This window comes from Myotis myotis, unplaced genomic scaffold (genome assembly GCF_014108235.1).
Source record: "Myotis myotis isolate mMyoMyo1 unplaced genomic scaffold, mMyoMyo1.p scaffold_m19_p_1, whole genome shotgun sequence".
NCBI lineage: Eukaryota > Metazoa > Chordata > Mammalia > Chiroptera > Vespertilionidae > Myotis > Myotis myotis.
In genome coordinates this window covers 124,796,229-124,821,702 of record NW_023416313.1, presented here as the reverse complement: position 1 = coordinate 124,821,702, position 25,474 = coordinate 124,796,229, and the positions used below count along the sequence as shown (strand labels likewise).

General features: G+C 40.0%; 1 protein-coding gene across 1 annotated transcript in view; it reads left to right on the top strand.

Annotated features, from left to right (window-relative positions):
* Positions 1 to 25,474, top strand: part of CCDC7 (coiled-coil domain containing 7) — a 179,993-nt gene that overhangs the window by 35,262 nt on the left and 119,257 nt on the right. Inside the window, exons 4-5 of the mRNA XM_036336754.1 lie at positions 23,868 to 23,888; positions 24,252 to 24,284. Of these exons, the coding sequence (XP_036192647.1) occupies positions 23,868 to 23,888; positions 24,252 to 24,284 (54 nt within the window). The remainder of the gene's footprint in view (positions 1 to 23,867; positions 23,889 to 24,251; positions 24,285 to 25,474) is intronic.

Here is a 25,474-nt window from a genome sequence, read left to right as displayed (position 1 = left end):
TAGGATTGCTGTTTCTTTGCTGATTTTTTGTTTAGAGGATTTATCCAGTGTTTTCAGTGGGGTATTAAAGCCCCCTACTATGACTGTATTGCTATTGATCTCTCCCTTGATATCTTCTAGAAGCTGTTTTATGTATTTGGGTGCTCCTGTATTGGGTGCATATATGTTTACCAGAATTATATCTTCTTGTTGAATTGCTCCCTTTAGTTTTATGTAGTGGCCTTCCTTATCTCTTGTTATGGCCTTTACTTTGAGGTCTATTTTGTCAGATATAAGTATCGCAATCCCAGCTTTTTTCTCATTTCCATTTTCCTGAAATTTTTTTTTCCATCCCTTCACTCTCAGTCTGTGTGAATCCTTTGTTCTGGGTTGGGTCTCTTGCAGACAGCAAATATATGGGTCATGTTTTCTTATCCATTCAGCTACCCTGTGTCTTTTGATTGGAGCATTTAATCCATTTACATTTAATGTTATTATTGAAAAATACTTGTTTGTGGTCATTTTTATTCTTAATGTTCGTGTTTCTTCTTGTCTTTCTGTTTCTTCTTTTTACAGCAGTCCCTTTAGCATTTCTTGCATTGCTGATTTGGTGGTAATAAACTCTCTTTGCCCTTTTTTGTCTGTGAAGCTCCTGATTCCACCTTCAATTTTGAATGATAGCCTTGCTGGGTATAGTATTCTTAGATTCATCCCCTTGCTTTGCATCACTTTGTATATTTCATTCCATTCCCTTCTTGCCTGGTGTGTTTCTGTTGAGAAGTCAGCTGATATTCTAATAGGAGATCCCTTGTAGGTAACTTTCTGTTTCTCTCTGGCAGCCTTTAAGATTCTTACTTTGTCGTTGGTGTTTGCCAATTTAATTATGATGTGTCTTGGTGTTGGTCTTTTGGGGTTCATCTTTTTTGGCACTCTATGTGCTTCTTGGACTTGTGTAGTTTTTTTCTTGCCAGTATCAGGGAAGTTTTCTGTCATTATTTCTTCAAACAGGTTTTCTATTCCTTGCTTCTCCTCCTCTCCTTCTGGTATCCCTATTAAGCGAATGTTGTTTCATTTTGCATTGTCCCAAAGCTCCCTTAGGCTCTCCTCTTGCTTTTTAAGCTTTTTTCCAGTTGCTCCCGTGTTTGTGTGTTTTTTCCTACCTTGTCTTCTAATTCGCTGATGCGGTTCTCAGCCTCTTCTAGTCTGCTGTTTAAGCCTTCCATTGTGTTCTTTATTGCAGCTATGTTGTTCTTCATTTTCTCTTGGTTCCTTTTCATGTTGGTGACATTCTCATTCAGCTCCTTATAATTCTCATTGAGTTGTGTGCATTTGTCATCCAGCTGTTTGAGCATCCTTATAACCATTACTCTGAATTCTTTCTCTGATAAGTTAGTAGCCTCAATTTCATTTAACTCCCTTTTTGGTAATCCTATTTTTCTTTCCTTTGTGGGTTGCTTTTTTGTCTTCCCATGTTTTGCTGTAATGTTTTAATTGTAGTTCCAATTGCTTTGCTACCCAGTTTCTTTAGGGTGTGTTGCTCCTGGTGTTACCTCTCAGGTCTCCTGGGCTTGGTAGTCTAGTGTAGCTCCCTACTTGGGCTATTTGGGTTCTCTTGATGTAGGCCTGTGAGGTGGAAAGGCGCAACTGAGGTGTCTAGAAGTCAGCAGCTGTGGAGGGGGTGTTCCAATTTTTTCTGTCTTATGCCCTTGATTGAAATCACGCATGCCCCGCAGGGACTCACAGTGGCACCCAGGAACCTTCTATTGGGGTGGTGGGGCTGAGGAAGCCTGCGTTCTGGCAAAGCATGACTGTGGTGTTCAGAGTTCTGTCGTTGTGGGTTGGGTAGACTCAGCTTTTGCTGCTGCCTCCCTGGTTGGATACATGGGATTCCAGCAGCAGCTCACAGAGGCACCTATGGTGTATTTGCCAGCAGGGTGTACTGACACACTCTGAAGGGCCCTGGCACTGAAGTCACTGGATTGCAGTGTCTGTGGGCAGGTATCCCAGAAGAGGGAAATCAGGGTTTCTACAGCCTAGTAGTGCACCCCTGTTTGTTTAAGTGCACGACCAGCAGGGCTCGCAGTGGGGCCCCAGGGCTGCCTGTGGAGCGGTGGTCTTGGGAGACCTGCACGCTGGAAAAGCATGCACCTGTAGTGTCCAGAGTTCTGCAGCTGTGGGGTGGGGAAACTCAGATTTTGCTGATGCACTTGTGGTGGATAGGCTCGTGTTCCCCGTAGCGGCACACACAGGAGCACCTGCAGCGAGTTTGCTAGCGCAGGCGCACTGAAGCACTCTGAAGGGCCCTGGTACACTTTGGGCAGGTATCCAGGATGGATGAATTCCGAATTTCTACTGCCCAGGGGAGTGCGTCCCTATTAGTCCAAGATCGGACCCAGCAGAGGCTCACTGCAGCTTCCCCAAAGTGCCCTGTGGATAGAGGGGCTCAGGAGGAGTGAGCAACTGTAGCGGTGCAGTTTTCAGGCGCAGTTCCCTGGCACTGAGCTCTGACACACTCTGAGGGGCCCTGGTGCTGAGGGGCCCTGGCGCTTAAGTTGCACAGCTGGGTGTGTGGGGGCAGTTATTCAGGCAGAGGGAATTCAGAATTTCTACTGGGTGGCAGTGAGCCTGTGTCTACAAAATCACACCCAGGTGAGTCTCCCAGTGACTCCTAAGAGGAGTCTATGGAGTGGTGTGCCTCGGAGACCTGGGCGCTGGAGACAATGTCGGAGGTCTGCCACTGGGGAGGGGGAGGCTGCACTTACTGCGTTGCTCCTTTGGCGCAGAGTCCCAGAGTCTGTGGGTGGGGCTGCAGGATTTTGGTTGGAGTGGCTGCTGGGTCACGGGCAGTGTCCAAGGCCTGTCTGGGTGGTGGTGCTGCTGAGTTCCTAGAAGAGGCTGCTCTCCCCTTTAAGATGGCATGGGCTCTGTGCCTGGGTTCGCAGTACAGGGAGTGCCGCAGCGTTGGTAGTCTCTCCGTGTCCCAGAGAGCCTGGTCTGTCAGCCTCTGCTGCTCCTGCTGGATTTAACTGTCCCTCACTCACTCACACACCACACATTCTCCATTCATCCCCTCACTCACTCACTTCCTATCCCTCACCTCCGTCCTGCCAGCCGCCATCTTTTTCCATCCTTTCTATCCTTTTTAATTTAATTTTATTTTTGGGACATATAGAATCCTATATAATAAAAGGATAATATCCAAATTGACCCTAACAGCAGAATGACTGGGAATGACTGGTCACTATGACACACACTGACCACCAAGGGGCAGACGCTCAATGCAGGAGCTTCCCCCTGGTGGTCAGTGCGCTCCCACAGCGGGAGCTCTGCTCAGCCACAAGCCAGGCTGAAGGCTGCCATCACAGCAGTGGTGGCGGGAGCTTCTCTCACCTCCTCAGCAGCGCTAAGGATGTCCGACTGCAGCTTAGGTCTGCTCCCCTCTGGCAAGTGGACATCCTCCGAGGGCTCCCGGGCTGCCAGAAGGATGTTTAACTGCCAGCTTAGGCCTGATCCCCCAGGGAGCGGGCCTAAGCCAACAAGTGGACATCTTCCAAGAGGTCCCAGACTTCGAGAGGGTACAGGCCAGGCCGAGGGACCCCCCCCACCCCCGAGTGCACAAATTTTTGTGCACCAGGCCTCTAGTATTAATATATTTGTAGAAGGAAAAATTAATGCAAATGGTATAGTTACAGAAGTATCATCCACCCCCCTCATATACCTCTTTTTCTTGCATTCCTCAGCCCCTTTTCTTCTCTTGTTGGTAACCAGCTTCATTGTTTTTGATTTATCTTTCTTATATTTCTTTTAAAAGACAAGTATTTATCTATTTCTGCAGTTGTTCCTCCTCTGTTTGTTTCAAATATATATATTTTTGCTCTAGTCATTCTATTATTATCATACTAGAGGCTCGGTGCACAAAAATTTGTGCACTCGGGGGGAGGGGGGTCACTCAGCCCGGCCTGTGCCCTCTCGCAGTCTGGGACCCCTCGGAAGATAATGACCTGCTGGCTTAGGCCTGCTCCCGGGTGGCAGAGGGCAGGCCCAATCCTTAGGTGCAGCCCCTGGGCGGGCTCAGAGCAGGGCCGATTCGGGAGTTGGGGCACCGCTCCCTGTCATACACAGAGCAGCGCGGATCGGGAGGTTGTGATTCCACCCTCAGTCACACTCAGGGTAGGGCCGATTGGGGGGTTGGGGCACCATCCCCTGTCACACTCAAGGCAGGGTCAATGGGGAGGTTGCGGCGCCACCCCGTCATGCACAGAGCAGGGCCAATCAGGGGGTTGGGGCATTTCCCCCTGTCACTCACAGAGCAGGGCCCATCAGGGGGGTTGGGGCTCTGTACCCTGTCACGCACAGAGCAGGGCCAATCGGGGGGGTTGGGGTGCAGCCCCCTGTCATGCACAGAGCAGGGCCCATCAGGGGGTTGGGGCGCTGCCCTCTATCACCCACAGAGCAGGACCGATCAGGGGGTTGGGGTGCCGCCACTCTCACACTCAGGGCAGGGCCGATGGGGAGGTTATGGCTCTACCCTGTCACACACAGAGCAGGGCCTGTGGGGGGAGGGGGTTGGGGTGCCGCACCCTGTCACACACAGAGCCACAGGGCGATCAGGGGGTTTGGGCGCTGCCCCCGTCACGCTGATCCCGTTGCCAGGAGGCCTCTCGGCTCTGCTGATCCCGGTGCTGGGAGGCATATTACCCTTTTACTATATAGGGTAGAGGCCTGGTACATGGGTGGGTGCCGGGTGGTTTTCCCTGAAGGGTGTCCTGGATCAGGGTGGGGGTCCCCACTGGGGTTCCTGGCCAGCCTGGGTGAGGGGATGATGGCTGTTTGCAGCTGGTCACACATCCTTCAGGGTGGGGGTCCCCACTGGGGTGCCTGGCCAGCCTGGGTGAGGGGATGATGGCTGTTTGCAGCTGGTCACACACCCTTCAGGGTGGGGGTCCCCACTGGGGTGCCTGGCCAGTCTGGGTGAGGAGCTGAGGGCTGTTTTCAGGCTGGGGGTGACTGAAGCTACCAACCGCTCCTTTTTTTCTTTTTTTTAAAATTTTTATTCAGGGCCAGCTTTAGCTTTGAGGCTTGGCTCCAGCTCTTAGGCCTCTGCTGCTGAAAGTAGGTTTCTGGTCTTTGCTTATGATGTTGCGATCCTGCTGGCTGAAGCCTGGCTGGTTTCTGGGGTTTTGTTTAGCTTCTATGTTTGTTACATAGTTGCTTGCAGCTCAGAGGCCTGCAGCGGCAGGCGGGGAACATTGGTTTCCTCCGTCACTGAAGCAAGCAAGCCTCATGTTAGTTTCAAGCTGCCTGGCTGCCGGCCGCCATCTTGGCTGACAGTTAATTTGCATATCGCCCTGTTTAGCCAATGGGAAGGGTAGCGGTTGTACGCCAATTACCATGTTTCTCTTTTATTAGATAGGATATTAAAATTCTGCATACCTCTGTGTCTATTCCTGGTGTCTCGTTTTTACTCTGTTAGTTGATCTATTCATATCCCACATTGTGTTAATTATAATAAAAGTAATTATAATGTTTTAATACCTTTCAGAACTAACTCATCTTTCCTTACATTTTTGCTTTTTAGTGTTTTGTTAGCTGTAGTGAATTGAGTTGTGGACCCCAAAGAAATATGTCTAAGTCCTCATCCCCATTACCTATAAGTGTAACTTTATTTTGAAAAGAAGGTCTTTGCATATGCAATTAAGTGTCTTGAGATGAGATTATTTTAAGTTTTTCTTTCTAAATTTAATAACAAGTATCCCACCCTAGCTGGTTATGCATTGGCTTGATCCCTGGTTCGATTCTGGTCAAGGGCACATGCCTGGGTTATGGGCTCAAGCCCCAGAAGGGGGCATGCAGGAGGCATCCAATCAATGATTCTCTCTCATCATTGATGTTTCTATCTCTCTCTCTCTCTCCCTTTCCCTTCGTCTCTGGAATCAATAAAAATGTATACAATTTTTAAAAAGTATCCGTATAAGTGATAGAAGAGAAAAAGCCACAGAGGACAAGGTCATGTGAAGACAGAAACAGAAACTGGAGTTATGTATGTATAAGCCAAGGAATACTTAGAACCATCAGAAGCTGGAAAGAGGCAAGAAACAAAAGCTCCCCATGAGCCTCTACATGTCAGAATAGGTAGTATATTAGTTTCCAAGGACTGCCAAAACAAATTCCCACAAATTTGGTGGTTTAAAACAAAAATACATTCTCTCACATTTCTGGAGGATAAGAACTTCAAAATCAGTGCTTCAATAGAGCTCATATAATATTGTTTTTAAAGAGTGCTTTGTTTTCTCCATATAGAAAAATGGAAACGTTTAAATGTTTATTTCTAATGTTTTACTTTTTGTTGCTAGTCACGCACCACATAATGACATTTTAGTAAATGATAGAATGCACATACAATGGTGGTTCCGTAAGATTATAATGGAGATTTACTGTACCTTTTCTAGGTTTAGACATACAAATACTAACCATTGTATTACATTTTCTAGTGCAGTAACATGCTGTATAGATTTTGTGTAGTAGGCTAATTCACCAATTAGTTATGGTGTATGATGTTTTTAATGTACTGCTGCATTGGATTTCCTAATATTTTGCTGAGGATTATAGTGGTTATGTTCATCCGGCTTATTGGCCTGTAATTCTCTTTCTTTGTAGTGCCTTTATCTGGTTTTGGAATTAGGCTAATGCTAGCCTCATAAAGAGCTTCCTCTTGGAGTTTTGGAATAGTTTGAGGAATATAGGTTTAGTTCTTTTTTGAATGTTTATGAAAACTCCTCTGTTAAGCCATCTGAATCAGAGCTTTTGTTTGTTGGGAGTTTTTTTTATTTTTATTATTATTGCTTCAACTTCATCAGTAGATAGGGGTCTATTTAGCTTTTCTGATTCTTCCTGATTGAGTTTTGGAAGATTATATTGTTCTTGGGATATGTTCATTTCATCCAGGTTGTCTAGTGTGTTTGAATATAGTTGTTCATAGTATTTTTAATGATCTTTTGTATTTATGTAGGGTCAGTTGTTACTTTGCCTTTTTCATTTCTGATTTTGTTTATTTGGGTCCTCTTTTTGTTTCTCGATGAGTCTGGCTAAAGTTTCATCAACTTTTATTATGTTTTCAAAGAACCAGCTCTTGGTTTTATTGATCATTTGAATTTTTTTTTTGTCTCTATGTCACTTATTTTCACTCAGATATTTATTATTTCCTTCCTTATATTTAATCTGGGTTTTTCTTTGTTCTCTTCCTAATTCTTTTAGGTGTAAGGTTAGATAGTTTATTAGAAGTTTTTCTTGATTTTTGATGTAGGTTTGTAATGCCATGGACTTTTCTCTCAGGACTGCTTTCACTGTGTTCCATAGACTTTGTTTTGTTGTGTGTTTATTTTTATTTTTTTTCAGGAAGTTTATGATTTCTTCCTTGATCTCATTGGTAACCCATTCATTGTTTAATAACATGCTATTTAATCTCCATGTGTTTGAATGTTTTTGATTGTTTTTATTATAGTTGATTTTTTAATTTTATGCCATTGTGATCCAAGAAGATGCTTGATATGATATCAGTCTTTTTAAACTTGTAGAGATGTAGTTTGTGTCCTAACATGTGGTCTGTCTTTGAAAGTGTCCCATGTGCACTTAAGAAGAATTTATATTCTATATCTTTGGAGTGAAGTGTTTTATATATAAATTAATTCCATCTAATCTAGTGTGCCACTTAGAATCACTGTTTACTTGTTGATTTTTTTTTGTCTAGAAGATATATATATAAGTTATGTCAGTGAAGTGTTAAAGTCCCCGACTATGATTGTATTGCTTTCCATCTCCCTTAAAATCCTCCAGAAGATTTTTATGTGCTTGTTTGCTCTTGTATTCAGTGCATATATGTTTACCAGAGTTACTAGTATATCCTCTTGTATCAATCCCTTTAGCATTGTGAAGTGGCCTTTATTTTCTCTTTTATGGACTTCACTTTGAAGTCTATTTGGTCAGATATGAGCATTGTTACTGCAGCTTTTTTACTAGTATTTTTCATTTCCATTTGCCTGGAAAAAATATTTTTCATCTCTTCAGTCTTATCCTGTGTCAGTCTTTTGTTCTGAGTAAGGTTTCCTGTGGACAGCATATATATGGGCCATGTTTTTTTATCCAGAGCCATTTGCATTTAAGGTTATTAGTGATAGGTACTTATTTGTTGCCATTCTTATTCCTTAGGCCTGTGTTATTCTCTTTCCCTCTATTTCTTTTTCTTTCAACATTCCCTTTAGCATTTCTTACAGTGCAGGCTTGGTGGTAATAAATTCTTTAAGTCTTTTTTGGCCTGCAAATCTTTTTATTTCACCTTTGTATTTGAAAGATAGCCTTGTTGGATAGAGTAGTCTTGGGTTCAGTCCTTTGGTTTTCATTCCTTTGTATACTTCAAGCCACTCCCTTCTGGCCTGAAGTGTTTCTATTGCAAAATCAGCTGACAGCCTAATGTGAACTTTCTTTCTGGTAACGCTTTGTCTCTGTCTTGTAGCCTTTAAGTTTAGTTCATTGTTTTTAATGTTTACTCTATTTATTATGTGCATAGGTGTGGGTCTTTTGGGATTAATCTTCATTGGGACTCTCTGTATTTCCTGAACTTGAGTGACTTAAAAAATTTTTTTTCTTTATTGATTAAAGTATTACATATGTGTCCTTATCGCCCCATTGCCCCCCCCTCCCCCATATCTCCACTCATGCTCTCACCCGCCTGGTGTCTGTGTTCATTGGTTAGGCTTATATGCATGTATACAAGTCCATTGGTTGATCTCTCCCCCTTGCCCCCACCCTCCCCTACCTTCCCTCGGAGGTTTGATGGTCTGATTGAGGCTTCTCTGTCTGGATCTGTTTTTGTTCATCAGTTTATGTTGTTCATTATATTACACAAATGAGGGATATCATGTGATATTTATCTTTTCTGACTGATGTATTTCGCTTAGCATAATGCTCTCCAGGACCATCCATGCTGTTGCAAATGGTAGGAGTTCCTTCCTTTTTATAGTATGTAGTATTCCATTGTGTAGATGCACCACAGTTTTTTAGTCCATTCATCTGCTGATGGGCACTTAGGCTGTTTCCAAATCTTAGCTATTATAAATTGTGCTGCTATGAACATAGCGGTGCATATATCCTTTCTGATTGGTGTTTCTAGTTTCTTGGGATATATTCCTAAAAGTGGGATCACTGGGTCAAATGGGAGTTCCAGTTTTAGTGTTTTGAGGAAACTCCATACTGTTCTCTACAGTGGCTGCACCAGTCTCCATTCCCACCAGCAGTGCATGAGTGTTCCTTTTTCTCCGCATCTTCGTTAGCACTTGTCATTTGTTGATTTGTTGATGATAGCCATTCTGACAAGTGTGAGGTAGTACCTCATTGTTGTTTTGATTTGCGTCTCTCAGTGATTTTGAACATGTTTTCATGTCTCTTGGTCTTCTTTATATACTCTTTCAAAAAGTATCTATTTAGTCTGTTGCCCATTTTTTGATTGGGTTGTTTATCTTCCTTTTGTTAAGTTGTATGAGTTCCCTGTAAATGTTGGAGATTAAACCCTTATCGGAGATCACATTGGCAAATATGTTCTCCCATGCACTGGGCTTTCTTGTTGTTTTATTGATGGATTCTTTTGCTGTGCAGAAGCTTTTTATTTTGATGTAGTCCCACTTGTTTATTTTCTCTCTAGTTTCCATTTACCTAGGAGCTGTATTGATGAAGATATTGCTTCAGCATATGTCTGAGATTTTTCTGCCTGTGGATTCCTCTAAGATTTTTATGGTTTCCTGTCTTATGTTTAAGTACTTTATCCATTTTGAGTTTATCTTTGTGTGTGGTGTAAGTTGGTGGTCTAGTTTCATTTCTTTGCATGTATCTGTCCAATTTTCCCAACACCATTTATTGAAGAAACTATTTTGACTCCATTTTATGTTCTTGCTTCCTGTGTCAAATATTAATTGAGTATAGTGGTTTGGGTCAATATCTAGGTTCTCTGTTCTGTTTCATTGATACACATGTCTGTTCTTGTGCCAGTACCAGGCAGTTTTGAGAACAGTGGTTTTGTAATACAGCTTGATATCTGGTATTGAGATCCGACCTACTTTGTTCTTCTTCCTCAGGACTGCTGCAGCTATTTGGGGTCTTTTTTTTATTCCAGATGAATTTTTGTTGAGTTCGTTCTAGGTCGTGAAATATGCTGTTGGTATTTTAATGGGGATTGCATTGAATCTGTAGACTGCTTTGGGTAGTGTGGACGTTTTAATGATGTTGATTCTACCAATCCATGAACATGGTATGTTGTTCCATCTGTTTATGTCTTCCTCTATCTCTTTTTTCAGTGTCCTGTAGTTTTCTGAGTACAGGTCTTTACCTCGTTAGTTAAGTTTATTCCTAGGTATCTTATATTTTCTGGTGCGATGGTAAATGGGATTTTTTTTTTAGTCTCTCTTTCTGTAAGTTCACTATTGGTATATAAAAATGCCATAGATTTCTTGGCATTAATTTTGTATTCTGCTATATTGCTGAATTAATTTATTAAGTCTAATAATTTTTTGATGGAGTCTTTAGGTTTTCTATGTACAGTATTGTGTCATCTGAGAATAATGACAGTTTTACTTCTTCTTTTCCAATTTGGATACCTTTTATTTCTTCTTCTTGTCTAATTGCTATGGCTAGCACTTCCAGCACTATGTCAAACAGGAGTGGTGAAAGTGGGCATCTCTGTCTCATTCCTGTTCTTAGGTGAAATGGTTTTAGTTTATGCCCATTGAGTATGATGTTGGCTGTAGGCTTGTCATATAAGGCTTTTATTATGTTGAAGTATGACCCATCTATTCCCACTTTGCTGATGGTTTTTATCAAGAAGGGTTTTGGATTTTGTCAAATGCTTTTTCTGCATCAATTGATATGACTGTGATTTTTATCTCTCAACTTGTTTTTGTGATGTATCACGTTTATTGATTTGTGGATATTGTACCATCCTTGCATCCCTGGGATAAGTTTTTTTTGGTCATGGTGTATGATCTTTCTGATGTAATAAATGGATTCGATTTGCTAGAATTTTGTTGAGGATTTTGGCATCTATGTTCATGAGGGATATTGGCCTGTAATTCTCTTTCTTTGTGTTGTCTTTACCTGGTTTTGGGATTAGGGTAATATTGGCTCCATAGAATGAGCTTGGAAGTGTTCCTTCCTCTTCAATTTTTTGGAATAGTTTGAGGAGGATAGGTTTTATTTCTTCTTTGAATGTTTGGTAAAAATCCCCTGTGAAGCCATCTGGCTGCTGGCTTTTGTTTGCTGTCAGGTTTTTGATGACTGCTTCAATTTCCTTCCTAGTTATTGGCCAATTGAGATTTTTAGATTCTCCCTGATTGAGTTTTGAAAGGTTGGATATTTCTAGGAATATGTCCATTTCCTCTAGGTTGTCTAGTTTGTTAGAATAGAGTTGTTCATGGTATTTTTTTTTTTTTACAATCATTTCTATTTCTGTGGGGTCTGTTGTTATTTCGCCTCTTTCATTTCTGATTTTGTTTATTTGGCTCCTCTGCTTCTCGGATAGATGTTCATCAATCTTGTTTATCCTTTCAAAGAACCAGCTCTTGGTTTCATTGATCTTTTGTATTGTTATTTTTTGGTCTCTATGTCATTTACTTCTGCTCTGATCTTTATTATCTGCTTCCCTCTGCCTCACTCTGGGATTTTCTTGTTGCTCTCTTTCTAATTCTTTAAGTTGTAGAGTTAGATGATTTATTACCATTTTTTCTTGTTTGTTTAATGTAGGTTTGTAGAGCTGTAAATGTTTCTCTCAGGACTGCTCTCACTGTGTCCCATATATTTTGGATTGTTGTGCTTTCATTTTTATTCATTTCCAGGATGTTTTTTTATTTCTTCTTTGATCTCTTTAGTAACCCAGTCATTGTTTAATAGCATGCTATTCATCTTCCAAGTGTTTGAATTTTTTTGATTGTTTTCATTGTAGTTTATTTCTAATATTATGCCATTGTGGTCTGAGAAGATGCTTGATATAATTTCAATCTTCTTGAATTTGGAGAGACTTTGCCTGTGACCCAGTATGTGGTTTATCTTTGAAAATGTCCCATGCACACTTGACAAGAATGTATATTCCATGGCTTTGGGGTGAAATGTTCTGAAGATGTCAATTAAGTCCATCTGATCGAGTGAGTCAATTTAGGATTGCTGTTTCTTTGCTGATTTTTTGTCTAGATGATTTATCCAGTGATTTCAGTCAGATATTAAAGTCCTCTACTATGATTGTATTGTTGTCGATCTCTCCCTTGATATTTTCGAGGAGTTTTTTGTGTGTATTTGGGTGCTTCTGCATTGGGTGTATATATGTTTACCAGGGTTATACCCTCCTGTTGTATCGATGGCCTTCAGTTTGAGGTCTATTTTCTCAGAAATAGGTACTGCTACCCCAGTTTTTTTCCCCTTTTGCCTGGAAGATATTTTTCCATCCCTTCACTTTCAGTCTGTGTGAGTCCCTTGTTCTAAGGTGGGTCTCTTGAGGGACAGCATACATATGGGTCATGTTTTCTTATCTATTCAGCCACTTGATGTCTGTGATTGGAGCATTTAGTCCCTTTTCATTTCAAGTTATTATTGATAGACTAGGGGTCCAGTGCACAAATTCATTCACCTTGAAAGGAACTGTGGACTGTGAGGCTACGATGGGCACAGGGACGGGTCTCAGCCCATCCTCTGTGCTCCCATCTAGGCCTCCCACCTTGGCCTCCGATCACCTGTCTGCCGGCTGCCCCGCTCCCACTGCCGCTGCTCCCACATGCTGAGGGCACTGGCCCCACTCGCACCCGCTGATGGCACAGAGTGATTGGGGCTGACGCCAGCAGCAGGTGCAAGTGGCGGCTGCTGCCCCAGTTGCCCCTCAGGAGCAGGCAGAGGTGGAGAAGCCCTCAGAGGTGATCAAGTCCAGCAGCCTGCCTGCTGATGGCGCCAAGCGATCAGGTCCAGCACCAGGCACCGAACGGTGGGTGCTAGCAATTGCTCCAGTGCCAGCAGCGGGTGCAAGCGCTGGGCAGGACCATGGTGCGCAGGAGCAAAGGATTTTCAGTAACCACCAGAGGCTCACCCTGATGACAGCGACCAGCACCCCACCTTGGTCTGGTGCCACGGCTCACCTGCTCCACCATCCTGCTGTGGCCAACTCCTGTCATGTTTTGCACATGCCCCCCTGGTGGTCAGCACATGTCATAGCGACCGGTTGTTTGGTTTTTCCAGTTCCACCATTCAGTCTATTTGCATATTAGACTTTTATTATATAGGATACTTGTTTGTAGCCATTTTTATTTTTTTGTGCCTGTGTTCCTTCTTCCCTTTTTATTTCTTCTTTTTACACCAGTCCCTTTAGCATTTCTTGCATTGCTGACTTGGTAGTGATAAATTCCCTTAGCCTTTCTTTTTGTCTGTGAAGCTCCTTATTTCCCCTTCAATTTTGAATGATAGCCTTGCTGGATAGAGTATTATTGGAGTCAGTCCCTTGCTTTGTTTCCTTCCATCTTGTAGCCTGATGTGTTTCTGTTGAGAAATCATTTGATAATCTAATGGGAAATCCTTGTACATAACTTTCTGTCTCTTTCTTGCAGCCTTTATGATTTTCTCTTTGTCTTGAACATTTGCCATCATAATTATGGTGTGTCTCAGTGTGGGTCTTTTTGGATTCATTTTGTTTGGGACTCTCTGTACTTGTGTGACTTTCTTGCCCACATAAGGGAAGTTTTCTGACATTATTTCTTCCAATAGGTTTTCTAACCCTTGTTCCTCTTCCTGTCATTCTGGCACCCCTATTATTCATAAGTTGCTTCGTTTCATGTTGTTCCAAAGCTCCCTTAGGCTCCCCTCCTATCTTTTAATTTTTTTCTCCAATTACAGTTCCGTTTGGGTATATTTTGCTTCCTTGTCTTCTAATTCACTACACACGACCACACAGTCCCCTTTCACTCCCTCACTCACACCCTCTCCCTCTTCCATCTTCTTGCCTCTGTAGTTGTAATAGTATTTTATTACTATTATTTTTTCTCATTAATTTCTACTTTTTAAATTATTTTTTAATCTTTATTGTTGAAAGTATTACATAGGTCCCCTTTTCCCCCATTGTCCCCTTCTAGCCTGCCCTTCCCCTTCCCCCACCCTTTACTACCATGTTGTTTGTGCCCATGGGTTATGCTTTTTTTCTTTAGTATTTTTTACTTAAAATTAAATTTAATGGGGTGACATTGGTTAATAAAATTATATAGGTTTCAAGTATACATTTCTATGATACATGGTCTGCATGTTGTATTATTTCCTTACGTTATCTTTTCATTTATTTTTTTTCTATGTTTTGAGTTTTACTTTATTTGATTTTTGTGTTGATATTTTTGGGGCTATGAGTTTTCCACTGATCAATGCTATACATTATGATATGCATTGTTTTAGTTATTATTAGTTTTCAGAAATTCTGTAATTTCTATTCCCTATTCACTTAAGAATTGTTCAGTAATATCCTAATGGAAGGTCCTTTTTGATTACATTTTTACAGTCCAATTTTATTGTGTTGTGATCAAGGAGTGTTGTTTGTAACATTGCCACTTTATATAACCTACTGGTTTTCTTTATGTCTTAATATACAACCTAATTACGTGATTTTTTTCCCATGTGCACTTGAAAGAAGGTATGTTTTCTATTGTTTGAGTATAGTCCGGGCCTGTCAGAATATATTTCATATATTCTACTTTATTAAGTAAAGTAGAATGAGTTTTCACATTATAAAGCATCCTTATTTGTCCAGAGAAATGCTGTTTTGGTTTAATATTTTCTTTAGGGGTAGTATCTTCCACTTTCTTAGTAATTCCATTTTTGTGATGAATATTTGTCCATCATCTTATTTTTAACTTTTTGAAACATTGCATTTAAGGTGTGTCTTTTTAAAATATATTTTTATTATTGATTTCAGAGAGGAAGAGAGAGAGAGAGAAATAGAAACATCAATGATGGGAGGGAACCATTGACTGGCTGCCTCCTGCATGCTGGGATCAAGCCTGAAGCATGTGTCCTGACTGGGAATTGAATCATGACCTCTGGGTTCATTGGTCAATGATCAACCACTGAGCAACACTGACTGGGCTAAGGTGGTGTGTCTTTTATATATAGCACAATATTCATTGTTTCATGAATCAGTTTGAAAATTCTTTTAATATGCAAGTTATGATCACATTGATATGATTCTCAAATGTTAGCATGCAAAGGAATCTACTGGGGGGGCTGGTTTAACACATATTGCTGGCCCTGCTTCCAAAGTTTTTGATTTAGTAGGCTGAAATGAGGCCTGAGAATTTGCATTGGTAACAAATCTGGTTGTTTAGGTCTTGGGTTCACACTTTTTTAAAAAAAAATTTTTTTTTTATTGCTTAAATATTACAAAGGGTATTACATATGTGTCCTATTTTTTTTCCGCCCTTGACAATCCCCTGGCCTCCCCTATCCCCCAATGTCTTATGTCCATTAGTTATGCTTATATACATGCATACAAGTCCTTCGGTTGATCTCTTACCCCCCCCTTCTGCCCCCCCAACCTCCCCGGCCTTCCCGCTGCAGTTTGACAATTTGTTTGAGGCAGCTCTGCCTCTGTATCTATTATTGTTCAAAAGTTTATAATGGTCTCTATTATCCATGAATGAGTGAGATCATGTGGTATTTTTCCTTCATTGACTGGCTTATTTCACTTAGCATAATGCTCTCCAGTTCCATCCATGCCTTTGCAAATGGTAAGAGTGCCTTCTTTTTTACAGCAGCATAGTATTCCATAGTGTAGATGTACCACAGTTTTCTAATCCATTCATCTACTGATGGGCACTAAGGCTGTTTCAAGATCTTAGCTATGGTGAATTGTGCTGCTATGAACATATGGGTGCATATATCTTTTCTGATTGGTGTTTCTGGTTTCTTGGGATATATTCCTAGAAGTGGAATCACAGGGTCAAATGGGAGTTCCATTTTTAGTTTTTTGAGGAAACTCCATACTGTCTTCCATAGTGGCTGCACCAGTCTGCATTCCCACCAGCAGTGCACGAGTGTTCCATTTTCTCCACATCCTCTCCAGCACTTGTCGTTTGTTGATTTGTTGATGATAGCCAGTCTGACAGGTGTGAGATGGTACCTCATTGTTGTTTTGATTTGCATCTCTTGGATGATTAGTGACTTTGAGCATGTTTTCATATGTCTCTTGGCTTTCTGAATGTCCTCTTTTGAAAGGTGTCTATTTAGATCCTTTGCCCATTTTTTGATTTGATTGTTTATCTTCCTTTTGTTAAGTTGTATGAGTTCCCTATAAATTTTGGAGATTAGGCCCTTATCAGATATGACATTGGCAAATATGTTTTCCCACACAGTGGGTTTTCTTGTTTTGTTGATGGTTTCCTTTGCTGTGCAGAAGCTTTTTATTTTGATGTAGTCCCATTTGTTCATTTTCTCTTTCGTTTCAAGTGCCCTAGGAGCTGTATCAGTGAAGAAATTGCTTCGGCATATGTCTGAGATTTTGTTGCCTTTGGATTCTTCTAGAATTTTTATGGTTTCCTGTCGTACATTTAAGTCCTTTATCCATTTTGAGTTTATTTTTGTGTATGGTGTAAGTTGGTGGTCTAGTTTCATTTTCTTGCATGTATCTGTCTAATTTTCCCAACACCATTTATTGAAGAGACTATCCTGGCTCCATTGTATGTTCTTGCCTCCTTTGTCAAATATTAATTGAGCATAGTGGTTCGGGTCAATTTCTGGGCTCTCTATTCTATTCCATTGATCTATATATCTGTTCTTGTGCCAGTACCATGCAGTTTTGAGAACAGTGGCTTTGTAATACAGCTTGATATCTGGTATTGAGATCCCACCTACTTTGTTCTTTCTCAGGATTGCTGAAGCTATTCGGGGTCTTTTTTTATTCCAGATGAATTTTTGGAGAGTTCGTTCTAGATCTGTGAAGTATGTCGTTGGTATTTTAATGGGAAGTGCGTTGAATTTATAGATTGCTTTGGGTAATATGGACATTATAATGATGTTGATTTTACCAATCCATGAACACAATATGTTCTTCCATCTGTTTATGTCTTCCTCTATCTCTTTTTTCAGTGTCCTGTAGTTTTCTGAGAAGAGGTCTTTTACCTCTTTAGTTAAGTTTATTCCTAGGTAGCTTAAATTTTGGTGCGATGGTAAATGGGATTGTTTTTATATTCTCTCTTTCTGAAAGTTCACTATTGGTGTATAGAAATGCCTCAGATTTCTTGGGATTAATTTTGTATTCTGCTACATTGCCAAGTTCATGTATTAAGTCTAGTAGTTTTTTGATGGAGTCTCTAGCGTTTTGTATGTATAATATCATGTCGTCTGCAAATAAGGACAGTTTTACTTCCTCTTTTCCAATTTGGATGCCTTTTATTTCTTCTTCTTGTCTAATTGCAATGGCTAACACTTCCAGTACTATGTTGAACAGGAGTGGTGAGAGTGGGCATCCTTGTCTTGTTCCTGTTCTTAGGTGAAATGGTGTTAGTTTTTGTCCATTGAGTATGACGTTGGCTGTGGGCCTGTCATATATGGCTTTTATTATGTTGAGGAATGATCCTTCTATTCCTTTCTTGTTGAGAGTTTTTATCAGAAATGGGTGTTGGATTTTGTCAAATGCTTTTTCTGCATCAATTGATATGACCATGTGGTTTTTTTCTTTCAATTTATTTATGTGATGTATCACCTTTATTGATTTGCAGATACTGTAACATCCTTGCATCCCTTGGATAAATCCTACTTGGTCATGGTGTATGATCTTTCTGATGTACTGCTGGATCCGATTTGCTAAGATTTTGTTGAGGATTTTGGCATCTATGTTCATGAGCGATATTGGCCTGTAATTCTCTTTCATGGTGTTGTCTTTACCTGGTTTTGGTATTAGGGTGATGCTGGCTTCATAGAATGAGCTTGGAAGTGTTCCTTCCTCTTGAATTTTTTGGAATAGTCTGAGGAGGATAGGTTTTAGTTCTTCCTTGAATGTTTGGTAAAACTCCCCTGTGAAGCCATCTAGTCCTGGGCTTTTGTTTGCTGGAAGCTTTTTGATGACTCCTTCAATTTCTTCCATAGTTATTGGCCTATTGAGATTTTTAGATTCTTCCTGATTGAGTTTTTGAATGTTGTATTTTTCTAGGAATTTGTCCATTTCCTCCAGGTTGTCTAGTTCGTTGGAGTAGAGCTGTCCATAGTATTTTTTAACAATCATTTGTATTTCTGTGGAGTCTGTTGTTATTTCGCCTCTATCGTTTCTGATTTTTTTTGGGGGGGTCCTCTCTCTCTGCTTCTTGGTGAGCCTGACTAGAGGTTTGTCAATCTTGTTTATCCTTTCAAAGAACCAGCTCTTGTTTTCCTTGATTTTCTGTATTGTTTTTTTTTGGTCTCTATGTCATTTATTTCTGCTCTAATCTTTATTTTCTCCTTCCTTCTGCTCATTCTGGGCTTTTCTTGTTGCTCTCTTTCTAATTCTTTGAGTTGTAGAGTTAGATGATTTACTACCATTTTTTCTTGTTTTTTGAGATAGGCCTGTAGAGCTATAAACTTCCCACTCAGGACTGCTTTCATTGTGTCCCATAGGTTTTGTATTCTTGTGTTTTCATTGTCATTAGTTTCCAGGATGTTTTTAATTTCTTCTTTGATCTTATTGTTAACCCAATCAATATTTAATATCATGTTATTCAGCTTCGAAGTATTTGAGTATTTTGGGTTGTTTTTATTGTAGTTTATTTCTAATATTATACCATCGTGGTCTGAGAAGATGCTTGGGATGATTTCAATCTTCTTGAATTTGGAGAGACTTTGTTTTTGACCCAATATGTGGTCTATTTTTGAATCTGTCCCATGAGCACTTGAGTAGAATGTATATTCCGTGGCTGTGGGGTGAAGTGTTCTGAAGATGTCAATTAAGTCCATCTGATCTAGTTAGTCATTTAGGATTGCTGTTTCTTTGCTGATTGTTTGTCTAGAGGATTTATCCAGTGATGTCAGTGGTGTATTAAAGTCCTCTACTATGATTGTATTGTTGTCGATCTCTCCTTTGATATCTTCCAGGAGTTTTTTTATGTATTTGGGTGCTCCTGCATTGGGTGCATATATGTTTACCACGGTTATATCTTCTTCTTGTATTGATCCCTTTATTATTATGAAGTGGCCTTCCTTATCTCTTGTTATGGCCTTCACTTTGAGGTCTATTTTGTCTGATATAAGTATTGCTACCCCAGCTTTCTTTTCCTTTCCGTTCGCCTGAAAGATATTTTTCCATCCCTTCACTTTCTGTCTGTGTGAGTCCCTTCTAATGAGGTGGGTCTCTTGTAGACAGCAGATGTATGGGTCATGTTTTTTTTTTTTCCATTCAGCCACTTGATGTCTTTTGGTTGGAGCATTTTTTCTGTTTACATTTAAAGTTATTATTGAAAGGTACTTCTTTTTTTGTGTGGCTGTTTTCTTTCTGAGAGCTTTTTATTTCTTCTTTTTACACAAGTCCCTTTAGCATTTCTTGTATTCCTGGCTTGGTGGTGATAAACTCCCTTAGCCTTTTTTTTGTCTGTGAAGCTTCTTATTTCCCCTTCAATTTTGAATGATAGCCTTGCTGGATAGAGTATTCTTGGATTCAGTCCTTTGCTTTGCATCACTTTTTAAATTTCTGTCCATTCTTTTCTGGCCTGATGTGTTTCTGTTGAGAAATCATTTATAATCTAATGGAAGATCCCTTGTATGTAACTTTCCGTCTCTCTCTTGCAGCCTGTAAGATTCTCTCTTTGTCCTGAACATTTGCCATGGTAATTATGATGTGTCTTGGTGTGGGTCTTTTTGGGTTCACCTTGTTTGGGACTCTCTGGGCTTGTGTGACTTTTTTCTTCCCCACCTCCGGGAAGTTTTCTGATATTATTTCTTCTAATAGGTTTTCTAATCCTTGTTCCTCTTTCTTGTTGTTCTGGCACCCCTATTTTTCGTATGTTGTTTCGTTTCATGTTGTCCCAAAGCTTCCTTAGACTCTCCTCCTGTCTTTTAATTTTTTTCTCCAATTGAAGTACAGTTTGGGTGTGTTTTGCTTCCTTGTCTTCTAATTCACTAGTTTGGTCCGCCGCTTCTCGTAGTCTACTGTTGATACTTTCAGTGGTGTTTTTTTTTTTATTGCAGCTATATCGCTCTTCATTTCTTCTTGGGTCTTACTTAAGTTGTTGATTTTTCATCTGTTTCTTCTAGCTTCTTGTATATGTTGTTGATTTTTTCCTCTATCTGGTTTATGCACTCTAGGACCCTTATTCTGAATTCTTTTTCTGTCATGTTGCATGCCTCTATATCACTTAGCTGCTTTTCTGGCGAGTCCTCCTTTTCTTTCCTTTGGGGGTTTCTTTGTTTACCCATGTTTGATCTCACCGATATATATATAGATATTGAGTTGCTCAGTGGCTGCTCCCTGGGTGGCAGTGGCTCCTCGGGCTGTGGTTGCTCCTTGGGTGGTTGTGGTAGCAGCTGTTCCTCCGTTGGTAGCAGGTCCTCGGATGGGTGCTGCTCACAGCTGTGGTGGCTCTTCTGGCTGGTGGAGGGAGGCTTCACACACAGCAGCTGTTCTTCAGACAGAGCGTGCGGTCATCAGGAGGCTGCTGTTGCTTGGATCTACTGCGTTGATGTAAAGGCACAAAATACAACACAAGGCACGACGTACCAGGCACTGAACACAAATGTATTTACGGTATTAATAATCCCAAATAAAGGTGGCCACCCGAGCTAAGAGAGTTGGGGTATAAGGAAGAAAGAAGAGAAAAAGATAGAAGAGAAAACAGAAAACAAAAAAATGTAAGAGAGAAAAGAGAATGAAGTAGAAGAGGGGAGGAAACTATTCATATGAGGAGAAAACTCCAATAGAACCGCCACTAATCCCAACAAATTCCAGCAACTGATCCCTGGAGATGAATACAATCTACAAACAACCAATAATATCAAGTGAGGCAAGGGAAAACAGAAGCACAGAAATAACCCGGGGGGGGGGGGGGGGGGGGTGAGAAACAGAAAAAGAAAAAGCAGAACAACCTCACAAACAATCCTTAAAAAAACCCCAATATACTCAATAATCAAGCAAACAACAACAAAACAATAGAGAAAAGAAGAGAAAAAAAATTTGGATAGCCGAAACCGGTTTGGCTCAGTGGATAGAGCGTCAGCCTGCGGACTGAAAGGTCCCAGGTTCGATTCTGGTCAAGGGCATGTACCTCGGTTGCAGGCATATCCCCAGTGGGAGATGTGCAGGAAGCAGCTGATCGATGTTTCTCTCTCATCGATGTTTCTAACTCTCTATCTCTCTCCCTTCCTCTCTGTAAAAAATCAATAAAATATATTTAAAAAAAATTTGGATAGTGAAGAAAGTTAAGGGAGAGTTGTATAAGGATTTAGAGCAGGTGATTGGAAAAGGGATATATAAGTAGGGTGAAATTTAGACAGGGGGTTAAAAGAATAGGGAATATCTAAAGCAGGAATAGGGTAAGAGAAACAGGACAGCAAAAGGGGAAAAGTGGGGAAGAGGGTTTTAGCACAGAGGCAAAATTGAGGTAGAGGAAAATGATGCTAAAGCAGGGGTGTGCAAACTTTTTGACTTGAGGGCCACAATGGGTTCTTAAACTGGACTGGAGGGCCGGAACAAAAGCATGGATGGAGTGTTTGTGTGAACTAATATAAATTCAAAGTAAACATTACATAAAAGGGCATTTTTTTTTTTTTTTTTTTAGTTTTATTCATTTCAAACGGGCCGGATCCGCCCACGGGCCGTAGTTTTCCCACGGCTGTGCTAAAGGAACAATGAAAATAGAATGGAGAACCCTAGTCCCAAAATAAAGAGAAAATAAAATGACACTTTAAAAAAAATGGTAAAATGGTAACAGTAATAATACTGGTTAAAAATAAAAATGTAGTAATTAAAAGGTTAAAATCAGGTGATGAAAAAAGAAAAAAAAATGGTTTCTTAGTTAAAAGGTGAAAAAATAATTTAAAAAAATAATTAAAAATGTGCTGTAATGAAGGTGCTTCAGATCTTCTGCTCTTCTTTTTGGCACGCCAGGTATTCAGGAGAATGTTGAATTTCCCTCTGATACACTGTTCCTCCGTGTTGTAAGCCACAGTCTTGACTTTAAGGCAGGCCATATTGGTTTCCCAGACAGCCTTTATCTGTGTTTACAGAAGAGTCAGTTTGTGGCTCTGCCTCTGGGTGGCAGTGTGTCGGGATTGACCTCCGAGGCTATAAGTCCTCTCTGAGGAAGTGTTCTCTATTGTACCTGAAACTGGTTTGGTAACGTCTTCCGCCCAGAGCTGGTTCCCCAGTCGTCACTCCCAGCTCTGTTTCCCAGGCTCTCCAAAAACAACCTTCCCTTACAGCCTCTGCGACTGACCCCAACTGGGTAATCCCATGCACAGATTTAAGAGGAAGTGTAAAAACAAGAGCCTGGAAAGTTGTGCGAACTCGCAAGGCTCCACCTTCCAGATCTGCGCAGAGTCTCTGTGCGCGCTCTGGCCCCTGGCACCAAGTAGCCGGCCGACTGGCAAAATCTGAGGCTGCCCATTTGCGTCCAGTCCAACTGTGGGCTTATTTATAGTGTTCCCTTCTGCCAGCAGCCCTGGGGGAGCCCTTCTACACTCGTGGGTTACACTGGCTCCAATGGCCGCGGACTTTGTGGGGTGCAGAGTCCCCCCCCCCCCCCGCACGTCCCACTCTCCAACCTAAATTGCAAACCGCACCTTTGGGGGAAGAAGCAGGGCTCCTCTGAGTTCACGTAGCTGCGCTGCTTGAGAGCCGTTGCTTCCAGGTTAGTAGCTGGTCCCTGGATGCCAGTAATAGCCACTCCAGATGGCACGGTCTCCATGGCTGAGCTGGCGCACCGGGAGAGGTTTTAGCCGCAGTCTTTAACCGTTCCCTTTTTCTAGGAGTTCTCTGTCTTTCCTGGCTGCAGACTGTCAGCTGAATCTCCTCTGCTTATTCGGGCTGTATGTTACCCGTTTCAGCTGCTTGCCCTTATCTGCTCTGGGACAAGGCACCGACATGTCCGTCTAAACCTCTGCCATTTTTTTTTTTCCGGGTTCACACTTTTTGAACCATTGATCTATAGTTAGTGTTGCAGAAGGGAAACTTTAGGCTATCCTGATTTTTTTGTTTTGTTAAGTACTGTTTCTTCTGCCTGAATGCATGTAGTAATATTTTTCTTTAATAGTATATGTCAAAACTTTTATCTCTGATAGTGTTTTTTTGTGTGGCAAGTGTAATCATTTTAGCATTTCATTTTCTAAGTGGTAAATATTGATATTTTAGACTGTGTGATTGGTTTAGTGTATTTAGTTTCTCTTACAAGCTCCTATACCAGATCTTTGCATTTTCTGTTAAAATATTTAGTAGTAGTATTTTATATTTTGATTTTTAGGCCCTTTAGCAGAAAAATATTATATTAAAGAGGTAATGTTTGGTAAGGTAATTCTTGCTTTTCATTATTGTACTCTTTGCTATATGAAAAAATAATGCTCTTTTGAGATGAATTTGAATTTTATTTTCTAAACCTAAATTAAAAAATATAAAATCATATATGTAAACTATTTTGGGATTTATTTTAATATAGATCTATAAAGATGGAAATATTTCTCTAAAACTAAGTTGTCTATGCAAGCTGTATTAAAACCTTTCTATTAATATTAAAATATTGTTATTTTGGATTATAGACTTATGTTTTAATAATTTGTACGTTTTTGTGATTGAAAATTGCAAGACTTGAATGAAATGTTTTATCACACATTGTGAAGAATTTTATTTTAAAATGTTTAATTACAATTTTATTTTCCAGATTTTGGAATCTCTTTTTAAGGTATGTTCAAAATATTGCAGTTTAAGTTTACTAAAATTAAATGCAGAAATACATGTAAATGAAGTTTCTAATGTTTGAAGTAGTAAAATTCTTTAACTTGCTGATACATATATATTTTAAAATTTTATATTACAATTGTATGTTACACTAGCCTTATTCTAAGTCCTAGGATAAATGATGTTTGGTTCAGTACTAATTTTTGATATATGAAAATTCTCTCTTTCTCTCTCTTTCTCTCTCTCTCTCTCTCTCACACACACACACACACACACATGCATACACATATATCCATTTATTCCACTTCAAAAATTTAACTTGTCAATAATTATTTCTTTTCTGGTCCTTTTTTTTTATTTTTTAAAGTGGTTTCAGCGACAGGTCAATCAAATGGAAGAGGTAAGTAAAACATTTCTTAATTGTTAATTAAATTAATATTTTATCTCATCTATAAACAAATTTGGAATATGTTAAAATTTTTTGAGTAACCATTGGTTAATATTGATTTACATAGAGAAAGAATGAATGGATAGATAAAAGTGTCTCAGTGATTTATACACTACATTCCTGTATGTATCTGCTATACTCTGAGTTTGGTACATTCTTTCACCTAAAATTGAACAATAGAAATTTAATTATTATTCTTTCCCTAACTTACATAAAATTATAAGTGACAAGAGAAAACTTATCAACTTAAAATTATCCTCTATTTAAATAATCATGCATAATATATATGCTTACTATTAAATTATATATTCATATTTTTAAAAATGTAATGTTATTTTAATGACTTTTTTGTACTTCTTGATTTTCAGGTGCTTTAGTACCAGTTTGAAAACTATTGGTGTCTGTTTTTAGGGGTTGTAAATTATGTTTTGGAGAAGACTTTATGTTATCTGTTTATATAGCAAAATGATTTCTAGGATAGCTTTAGTTATTCATGGAATTATTTTAGTTCTCCCTTGGATATGTTTGTGGCTCAGCCCAATTAAACACTCTTGAAGCCCAGACACTTTAAATTAAAAAGATTTATTTATTTGGGATATAAATTAAAGATTAAAGTTAGAAATGGAATCCTAGCAGTTTTTTATTATTTTACCTTTGGCCCCAGAGTAAACTTTTATGATCTTGCATTCTTTGCTTCAGATATGGCTGACAGTGGAAGAATATTGGTAGTTGTTCTTTGATTATGGTAGATTGGTCATCATCTTTCCAGAGAAGTAGGATTGGGGTGAAGTTTACTATTTCCCCCCACCCTCTTATAAGATTGGTATTTCTTTGCAATTTGGGTAGTGCAGCTTACCTTTTGCCTTCTTCTTTTTGTATCAACCTCTTTTTATTCTATTTTTTTATGCAGTTGTCTCACTCTCTTATTTATACACTTAGTTGTGTCAATGTGTGAGACCCATCCAAAACTCTGGTTTCTCAGTTCCTTGACCGTCTTATCTCTGAAGATCTGTGTCCTTTATTTCTGGCTCCACTTCCAGTCACACTCCAGACCTTACCATTTATCGAATTGTTTTACTTTAAACATTACTAATTCAGGCAACTCATTCCTAAACTAGAAATATCTATATTTCCAATTAATA